General features: G+C 31.4%; 1 protein-coding gene across 4 annotated transcripts; it reads right to left on the bottom strand.

Moving 5' to 3' along the window:
- On the bottom strand, positions 1-5,367 carry LOC109806483 (MA3 domain-containing protein). 4 transcript variants are annotated; one of them, XM_020368904.3, is made up of 6 exons: positions 5,147-5,365; positions 4,426-4,657; positions 3,335-3,796; positions 2,772-2,866; positions 796-2,635; positions 1-385 (listed from the first exon to the last, which is right to left on the bottom strand). In XM_020368904.3, exons 3-5 carry the CDS (start codon positions 3,591-3,593, stop codon positions 803-805), a joined length of 2,187 nt encoding a protein of 728 aa, XP_020224493.1. In that variant the 5' UTR covers positions 3,594-3,796; positions 4,426-4,657; positions 5,147-5,365; the 3' UTR covers positions 1-385; positions 796-802. The 4 variants fall into 4 exon arrangements, with proteins under 4 accessions (XP_020224493.1, XP_029128622.1, XP_029128621.1 ...); XM_029272789.2 differs by lacking the exon at positions 4,426-4,657 and having other exon boundaries at positions 3,407-3,796; positions 5,147-5,367; XM_029272788.2 differs by lacking the exon at positions 4,426-4,657 and having other exon boundaries at positions 1-320; positions 5,147-5,366.
- Between the last annotated feature and the right edge of the window lie 5,027 nt (positions 5,368-10,394).

The following is a 10,394-nucleotide window of genomic DNA, read 5'->3' as shown; positions in this document are numbered from 1 at the left end:
TAAGCATAAAAGGAGCAAAATATGGTATATTGATAGGGATTACATTACAGGTTCTCTTGTTTATGCTTCTTTCCAACAAATTCATATGATCCTGCCTCCTCCGTCATCCCATCTCCATATAAACAGAATAGGAAAAGAGAAATATATGATTTTAACAATGCCAATCTTAAAAAAAAAAAAAAAATACATATATATATATATATAGGATTCAATGTCACATAATTGACTTTCTTGTATAGTTATCCTCTGCATCTTTTTGTCTCGATATCTTTCTTTTTGACCTTGTTGCATCTTCAGAGCAGTATGTCACATAGAAACACCTGTGATCGATTGTGTGAATTGACCATATTATGGATTCATCTAAGTTGGTCTTATTTGAAAAAGCCTATATCAAAGAATGGAGACTGGTGAACAAGTAACACTTTGAAGAATTTGTCTACACAAGTATACTGTATTGAAATATTATAAACTATATTTTATATATATATATGTATATATATATATATATGTATGTCTATATATATATATATGCACATGCGCGTATTTATTTAGAATTTAAATTTTTTCTGGGAATGTGGTAAGTATGAAGCAACTTCAGCTCCTGTAAGCTCCAGTGATAAAGGGTCTTCTGAGAAGAAAACAAACAGAAATAGCGTAGAGAAATTTCTGAGTTCTCTACAAGGCTAGCTATGTAGTTATGCAAATGCATATCTGCATGTGTATGCATTTGATTCATATGTATATTTGGAAAAAGGAGATAAAGCAAAACTAGTATTGTTGATGATGATTACCCACATTATCATTAGTGAGTGCCATTCTCTGTTGCTTGTTCCTGTTTGTTGAAACAAAATGAACTGTCCAACCATCCTTTAGCCTTTGCTCTTTCAACATAGCACGCAAACTGAGTCTTAGCATCAGGGACATCCAAGGCCAAGTCATCAAGAGATTCGGCAACCCTTTGAAAACCCTTCACCATTTGGTTCATGGTTATTAGTCCTGATTCATAGCACTCCTTGAGTAGACCCCATAGCCTCTCATTCTTCTTCTCAATGATTGTTACCAAAGCCTTCTTAACAACCTCATGGTGGAAAAATGGCATTCCTAACTCTTTCATGCAGCGACATGCCTCTCTTATGTCGCCACCGGATTCATACTCCTCCAAGAGCTTCCCAATCATGTCCTTGACATCCTCAACCGCCCATCCAGGCTTGCTACTGCCCCCACCACCCCAACACCTCAAGATTCGCTCGCCAGCGAGTCTAGCCTTTAGCAATGACTTTGTCATTTGAAGAACTTTGCTCCCAACTGAGTCTGGCCCCAAACATTGTGTTCCAATCTCTTCAAGGTGTTGTGGGGCTAGGACTTCATCCACTACTGCTCTAGCTAGAAACATTGCAAGATCCTCAACAACAACCGGATTGTCCAGAGCAGTGTCATCAGCCGACTCTATCAACATCACAAAACCACTCACAACATCATCAGATGGGAAACACAGAGATGACAGCAACACAGAAGCCATTTCCTTTTCCCGATTCTTCCTATCCATTGCAAGAGTTATCAGTTTTTTGACAAAGATTGCATTAAGTGCAGCACAGTTGTTGCTGTTTTCTTGCTCTAGACAGCTATTTACCTCCAATATATCACCTGATAAGAAGTACTCTTTGATGATGGACTGAGTCTTTACCTTGAAATTTTTGGCAGCACTATCTTCTATTGTGTTCCTTTCAGGCTCAACTGAGAGTGATTTCAAGGATGAAACACATAACCAACCTTCAGATGCTGCTTTAGACATTAGTTGCTGCAGTATTCCACGTGCATTTGGTATGTCAAGTGATAAGTCATCAACTGTGTCAATCAACCTATCGAACCCTTTAGACATTTGGCTAGAGTTGATGAAACCTTCTTCGGCAGCCTCTTTCAACAGGTCCAACAGTGGAGGTTCTGCTTGACGTCTCTCCATTGCCATTATAAGAGCCCGTTTCACTATTTCGTGATGGAAGAAAGGAACTTTGAGATCTTTGATGCATCTGAAGGCTTCTTTCTTGTCACCACTTACAACATACTCCTTCAAAAAATTGTTTATCTTAGCTTTAACATCATCAACTGTGGTATTCTTACTACCTCCCCAGCATCTCTCTATGATTTCTGCATGAAGAGGGGCTGCTAGATAGCTTTTCTCAGTTTTTTTCAAGACCTCAACCCCTTTTGAATCTTTGGGTAAATGGGCCATTTGTTTCTTCAAAAATGCTGGAGGAAGAATGTCATCAACCACGGCTCGGGCTATGAAAAGTGCTAGAACTTCAACTGTATCTGGTATATCTACAATCAAGTCATCTGCTGATTCAACTAATTTGCCGAAACCTTTGTAAACTTGTGAAGGATCAAATATGTCAGCATAAAGTGCAGATAACAGAATAGCAGCCATTTCTTTTTCTTTGTCATGTCTGTCCATGGACATAGAGACAAGTTTTTTGACAAAATAGTAGCCATACTCTGGTTTTCCCAATTCTTTAACTTCATTCATTGTTGCAACAACATCATCAGTGGCAAAGTATTCCTCCACTATTACTATAGCTTTTTTCTTGTAGTCCTCGAGTTCTGTTGTCGGTTTCTTTTCATTTGAATGGTCATATTCCTACAAAACCATATATACTTTCATGGTTGTTAATGAAGCAAAGCAAACACTTTTAGAACAAAATAAGAGACCAAAGATTTGATCCATGTAATATAAGTCACTATTATAATATATTGATAAAATCTTAACCCCTTACCTCAGTGCTGTCATAGTTTGGATCATTAGGATCAAGAACATTCGAGTCATCTGTATCAAGCAATCCACCCCAAGTACCTTTTCCCCCAGAACCACCTGCACAATGAGATTAGGATAAACAGGTTGCTTCTGTGAATTTAAGGAATGCAAATAATGCTTTTTACATGATTTGATTAGTCATAAAATACCAAGGCTAGACCAATCCTCATTGTCTGAGTCAGTGACCAAAAGGCAAAGCTAAACATTAAATGAATATTCTCCTATTCCAAGTACTTAGATAATAACAATATGAAAAGTTAAATATCCTTCTGTTGATAATGAGTATCACTCATGAGAACCATGACATTTTTATCTGCCTCATATTCAAATGTTCTACGAATAGTTATTCCAAGTATTTAAAAATTTAAGAAGTCCAATTATCATGAGTCTCCTAAGACTAAATGAGGGAATGTATCAACACAAGTCTCTGGTCATCACTTCTCTTCTCACACATTTTATGAGTTTCCTAAGACTAAATGAAGTTATCAAGTGTTTGAAAGAGGAAACTAGCAATGAAAACTAAACCTTTCTTTGGACGTCCATCATTTTGGAAATATGATGGTCTATTATTCCTTGGAGTTAGATTGCTGCACTTGCCTTGCACCTTTGGGGACCTTGGAGATTTTGGAGACCTGGGAGATTTAGGGGACCTTGGAGATTTAGGAGATCTTGTTGACTTGGTAGAAAGTTGCAATGGACTAACAGATAATGGATCTGCACTTTCTGTTGCAGATCGATGAAGCTCTCGATGTTCATTTGATACATAACCCTCACTGAAATCCATTATGATTAAATCAAAACTTCCACTGTACAATCACAGAAGTCATATATGCTCAGAAAAGAATGTCAGCTTCAGAATAAATCAGCCACTCCAGTCAATGATGCACCATAGAAAAGACTTCAATCTCTGATTTGCAGCTTAAGTCTTTCTTCTCTTCTTTGCATTATCTGTAGACTATGATACATTTCGCTTCTGTCCTACAACCACTGCACCAAACATGGGGCATAAATTTGCATGTACACAAATGAAGCAAATTAATCAGAATGCTCAATATTATTATTACAAAATCATCAATGCCTTTTTTGGGGGCTAATACACAAGGGGCCTTTCATCAGTGCTTTTGATATCATGAATTGCGGTATCAAGTAGCAACCCATCAAAACATGATATAGAAATCAAATTGAAGAAAATATGAAAGTGAAGAGAAATGGACCTTCTTATCTAAGGTTAGAACCAAGTACACACGCTTTCTCATGTGCCCGTGCACATGATCAACAACTTACAAGCATAAGTGAAATGCATGTAACTAACTATCCCTAACAATTTTGATTGGAAATCCACTGAACCAATTTGATTCCATTATTTAATACTTAATACAATGCCCTCTTAAGAAACATCTGCTTAGAATATACTTTACTGTCTCCATCATCCCTTTTTATATGCTTAAAAGTAAAATGCTCAAAGATTGTATCGGAAATATTATGGATAAGCCTAATTATCATACCTTCCTTGTGAAACCCTAAATACATTGCACGTAAATCATATATAATACAGGCTAAACAATATCATAAAGGGGAATATGTACAGAAACTACAGTGGATTAAGAAGCGTCAACCTCTGAAAGAAACATTTACACTCCAAATTAGTAGTGCCTACAGAAGGTAATACTCGAAATCCGAACGTTACAAGTTGATGTGGTATTTCTTGTCACTTCGTTTCTTGATTTTGATGGTTATTCTTAGAGCATCTTAGAAGTCAGGCCTCAAAGACTTTTCAAGCATTTGGACCAAGTTCAGATTCATTACAAGCGAAGCCATCTCCATCGCGATTCGTGACAAACAAAACTTCTACTCCACAATAATGCAGCAAATCACATTATTCAACTAAAAATGCAATACGTGAAATGCAGTTGAATAACTATAAAATATTATTAAATTAGATGTAAATAGTTACAAAATTTACGTTTGATTTTTTTTTTTTAATCCATGAGAATTGAACGCAGTATCAAAGAAATTTACGACACTCACAGAACCTGTTAAACAAAAAATTTACATTTTTGTTAGAGAAAGAAGAGTTTTCCGAGAAAACACTATTGTCCCATCAATTCAATTATAGATATTGAAATACAAGATATTTTATAGGTACCATGACACACCTTTTAACAAGACACAAAAATCAGATTAGACATTACCCACATTAGATTCATGAAAATCCTCATTACACATAGATGCACTCCAAATTAATGTGTATTGTATTGAGACCTCATAAACATATCAAATAATCAAAATTGAACACTATTTCCCATCAAAATTTGGAGGAAAATGGTACAAGATCACCTTAGTTATTGGTTGGAAGAGATGATGATGCCTTGACCGGGTATGGCTTTGAGATTGTACAGTGTAAAATGTGTGTGGATTGAAAGTAACGTTTATTATTTAGTTTTTTTTTTTAAGTTGGAAGTAGCAGTTAGTGACAGGTTTTTGTTTCTCCTTTTGTGTTTTTGGTAGTAATGCAAAGAGAATAGAGTGTTGAAAGGGGTGGTTGCAAAGTTTTAGGTGTTTGGGTGTGTGGTTGGAAATGAACACGGATGTTGAACAAGTTTGTCACGTCTAGGATGCTACACCTTCGCAAACTTTGCCTATAGAAACGGGAGAGGAAAAAGCCAAGGAGACCAAGTAACATAAACAAATTAAATACATTATCTATACTAATATATAAAGGAGTCTTTTCGATAACCACAGTATTTTTTACTTTTTTTTACTATTATAATATTTTATTTTAAAAAATTAGAAAAAATATTTTTTAATTAAATTTAAGAACTTAAAAGTAATGAATTTATACTAATATATAAAAGAGATATCACTTTCAATAATTATTTTTGATTTCATTTCTACATGAAACATTTTATTATTTGTTTAGTTTTCAATAACTATTATTTTTATGAGTAACTTTTCATTTTTATTTATTTATTTATTTTTAATATAATACAGGCACAGAGCACCTTTTTCCTGCTAGTTTTTAATTCACACAATAGATAAAATGAGATAGGGACAGCCCAAGGAGGCAAGGATTTATCCATGTTCAAATAAAATGGTGCACGGTTTTATTGAAGGATTAAATTGCAATACTGTTAACGATGTGTTTGTCTGTCAGTTTTTTTTTTTTAATTTCTTTTTTGTTAGATGGAGAGAATAAAAGCAATTAATTAAAAAATGAATCTGAAATTGAAAATGTGGATATTAAAGTAAATATAAGTTGATGATCCACTAAGTTTGGTCTAGTGATGACTATTAAAGTAATGTATAAAATATTTATGATTTGAATTTTAATCTATCATTAAAATTCGGATAGACAAAAAAATGTCGATGATAAAATAAGTTAATAAATATGTACATTAAAAGTTGGGGAACACTTTAAGAATAATTCGGATGGATCTACTTCTAATAACATTCTTAACGAATAGATAAAATTTATAAAATTTGAAAATTATTTGATATTTTGTCATATTAATTCAAAGTGATAAATATTTATAAAAATATTTTATATATTAATTTGAATTTATATTATATAGTTTCATATAATTTTCAAATTTTGCAAAATTTTGTAGACCTCATTTACTCATTAAGAATTTTTAATTTAACAATTAGATCATTAAAATTCAATGTAGATCATGAATTATTAGATAGGATAAATCAACCAAGGCTTATTCTTAGAAAAAGTAAATTTTTTCTCTAAAAATTGATATTAATATTGTCATTTATATAAGAGTATTCTAAAATATCTCAAGTATCAACATATTATTGGTTTGAGTAGAAATGAGAGTTTGGGTCTTTTAAATAAAATATTTTGAGTTCAAGTTTTGTATTTTAAAAAATGATTAAGAGAAAACACTACAATAAAGTATTTAATTAATTTTATCGACAATTATTAATAATTTTTACATTAAAAAATGTTTAAAAAATGTTTTAAATGCTAAACCCTAAACAATTATTAATAATTGATAAAATTAGTAAATATTTTACATTAATAATATTTATAAAAAAAACATATCCCAAGTAAAATTAAAGTTAAATAACCTTATGGAATACTAGCAGGAAAAAGGCACTCTGTACCTGTATTATATTAAAAATAAATAAATAAGAAAAAAATGAGAAGTTACTCATAAGAATAATAGTTATTGAAAAATAAACAAATAATAAAATGCTTCATGTAAAAATGAAAATCAAAAATAGTTATTGAAAGTGATATCTCTTTTATATATTAGTATAGATTCATTAGTTTCAAGTTCTTAAATTTAATTAAAAAATATTTTTTCTAATTTTTCAAAATAAAAAAGTATAATGATAAAAATAAAATAAAAAGTAGAGACCATGGTAGTTACCGAAAAAAGTATCTCATTTATATATTAGTATAGACTATGAGTGTAATTAACTGTCTTAATAAGATAATTGTTTCATTTTGATTCTTTAGAAAACGCTTTCTATAGAAAATTTATTTAAAGCAAAACTAATTGACTTTTATTAAAGAAGAGTTATAACCTTTGTTATAAAAATTTGTTTATAAGACTCTTTAATTTTCTCGTGTAAATTATTTTTAAGTACTTTACATCTTTTTTTGCATTCAAAAAATAATAATCAACGTAAAATGATAAGCTTTTCTCACTTTTGAAAATCGGAGTAAATTATATATATAAATTTAAATTTTTACTCAACATCATTGTTTATAGTTTTAGATTAATTTATTACACGGTGTATTATATAACATCAAGATATAAATTTAATATCTTCATTTAAAATATGCTCAAATATATTCATAAATATGCTTAAATATAAATCATTAATTTGTCATTATAGATTGACACAAATGGTCTAGGATTTGGTTCGAGATTGTGTTTCTCATTCTGCATGTTTGACACCACTTTAAAATCTTATTTTGGTAGACATATCTACTCAAGAAGATCCTTTAACACTAAAAGTGAAATTTTTCAGTAGATTGATCTAAAGATCCTCAACATATTACTTCATTCAATAACTCATATTCTAGAACAAATTTTAATGATTCAATCGTTGGATTTAAAGTTCTTAATGTATAGATTAAGTCTGCAAATTTTTTAAAAATTTGAAAATCATTTGATACTTTGTTTTATTAATTCAAATTGATGGATAATCATAAAAATATTTTATACATTGATTTGAATTAATGAAGCAAAGTATCAAATAGTTTTCAATTTTTTTAAAAAAATTTGTAGACTTGATCTATGCATTAAATTTTTTTAATTTAATGGTAAAATCATTGAAATCTGATGTAAAACACGAGTTATTGAATGAAGTAAGTCTAAGTATACTTACTCTTAGAATAAATGGATCCCTCTTGTATATATATGGATCAACCAATAGAAAATTTATCTATACCTATTATAAAGGGGATATATTTTAGTAACCATCCTTTTGGTTTCCACTTTTTAGTAGACTTTTATGAATGTAAAATAAAAAATAAAAAAATCTTATATGTTCTACAATTTTTAATATTTGTCTATATATAATTATTAGAGGTACGAAGTACCTCGGTCCCTCTAGTATTAATAAAGATACAAGGAGTACCATAAACTCATATACAAGAGAAAGCTATTATACTATGACACCTGGTTAAAACTAATTATGAATAGGATCACCTAAACATATAGGAACAAATAAGCAAACACTTTACACATTATATTTAACGACCCTCTAATTATAGTGATATTTATAACAAACAAAATATAAGACCAACCCTCACTTCATGATAGTCAACATGACAGATATACAATCAACCATCCACACTAAACTCCAAAACAATAACACAACCCAGTATAATTGACCAACACCCACTAGCAAAATAATATACCACATTTTATGGCACGAGAAGCCAAGTCTTAGCCTCTATAACCTCTTATTTTACCAAAAGATCTTGTTGCAGTTTCTTATGTCACTATTCGAGAGAGAATTAGAAAAAAAGAATGTAAGGTGAGCCTTACCTTCTTCCTTGATGCGCCATTCATATTTCCTAAATGGACCACTTGTGCTAGGTTTTCCACCCCATAACCCTTTCCAATCAATAAATATCATGCCATGTTAGAAGGTATAAGAGTCTTTACAACGTTGGTGAAAATGAGAGGTGAATTTAGTGCCTTTGTCAAAACACCCTAAACGTCACTCTCATTAAATGTATCGTCACCCACATGAGTAATGTCAATCACCAAAAACCTTGTCATAGTTCATTGCCTTGCCACCTTCCTCTCCAACCTTGTGCACAATGTCTACCACACTGCCATTACACCATTCATTTTGCATTTATTTCTCGACCCTTGAAGATGTCAAAAGGATCTAGGACTCATTGGAAAAAATGAACCAAATTGGAAGTGATGGCGACAACACCATCTAAACTAGAGTTGTCAAGGTGGGTAATTCAGTCTGACCTTACCCACCATGGGTTGCACAATAGGCAGACCAACTCAACTCAACTCACCTTTAGATGAGCTTAAAAATAATCAACCTGGCTCGACCCATCATGGATTGAGTCACTTAAATGTAAAAAATATATATTATAATATGATATTTTAAAGTTATAACAATGTTAACAAATAAGACAAATAAAATGTAAAAACAAAAATAGAATTCATCCATAACTAACTTAATCAACTTATAAAATCAAAGTTTTTGCATAAAATATTGACAAATGATATCACATTGTCATTAGTTATCATAATTTACAACTAGTATGTATAAAATTTAGTCAATAATATAAATGTATAGTCACAAAAATTAACATTTGGGAACCTAAAAAATAAAAAAATATACTAGGTGAGTTAACCCATGAGCCAACCTTGTTCATAATGGGTTGGCTCGTGGTGAGTCGAATTGTTAGTGAGTTGAGTCAATTTTTTTTATAACTGAAACAGATCAAATTTTTTTGGCCCAACTTAGCTTAAACTTGTTGAGAGTTGGGCCCACTACTAGAAAATTGCAAAATAGCGACCAAAATTAGCGACCAAAATTTATCAGTCGCTATTTAGCGACTGATTTAGCGACCGATTATGAAAAATCAAAATAGCGACCGATTTAGCGACCAAAATAAGTCGTCGCTAGAAAATTGGTCGCTATTTCGGTCGCTAAATAAGAAATTGATTTTTTAGCGACGGAATTAAATTCGATCGCTATTTCTGTCGCTAAATTATAAATTTTGATTTTTTTAGCGACGAAATTAAATTCGGTCTCTATTTCGGTCGCTAAATTATAAATTTTGATTTTTTTAGCGAAGAAATTTAATTCGGTCGCTAAATAATAGTTAAAATTAGCGACAAAATTGAATTCGGTCGCTAAATAGTAGTTAAATTTAGTGACGAAATTTAATTCGATTGCTAAATATTAGTTAAAATTAACGAATGAATTGAATTCGGTCGCTATTTCGGTCGCTAAATTAGAAGTTTTGATTTTTTTTAGTGATGAAATTGAATTCGGTCGCTAAATATTAGTTAAATTAGCGACGGAATTGAATTCGGCGGCTAAATAGTAGTTAAATTTAGCGACAAAATTTAATTCGGTCGCT

Source organism: Cajanus cajan, chromosome 1, assembly GCF_000230855.2.
Source record: "Cajanus cajan strain Asha chromosome 1, NIPB_CcT2T_4, whole genome shotgun sequence".
NCBI classification, from domain to species: Eukaryota; Viridiplantae; Streptophyta; class Magnoliopsida; order Fabales; family Fabaceae; genus Cajanus; species Cajanus cajan.
The sequence above is the reverse complement of the archived record's forward strand: the minus strand, read 5'-3'. Positions and strand labels throughout refer to the sequence as shown.

Excerpts from the sequence above, each read along its gene's own strand:
- LOC109806483 (XM_029272788.2), bottom strand. The coding sequence starts at position 3,593 with ATGGATTTCAGTGAGGGTTATGTATCAAATGAACATCGAGAGCTTCAT. Across the intron at positions 2,867-3,334 it reads TGATGGACGTCCAAAGAAAG|GTGGTTCTGGGGGAAAAGGT; the intron begins GTTTAGTTTTCA and ends CTCATTGTGCAG. Across the intron at positions 2,636-2,771 it reads CAAACTATGACAGCACTGAG|GAATATGACCATTCAAATGA; the intron begins GTAAGGGGTTAA and ends ATGGTTTTGTAG.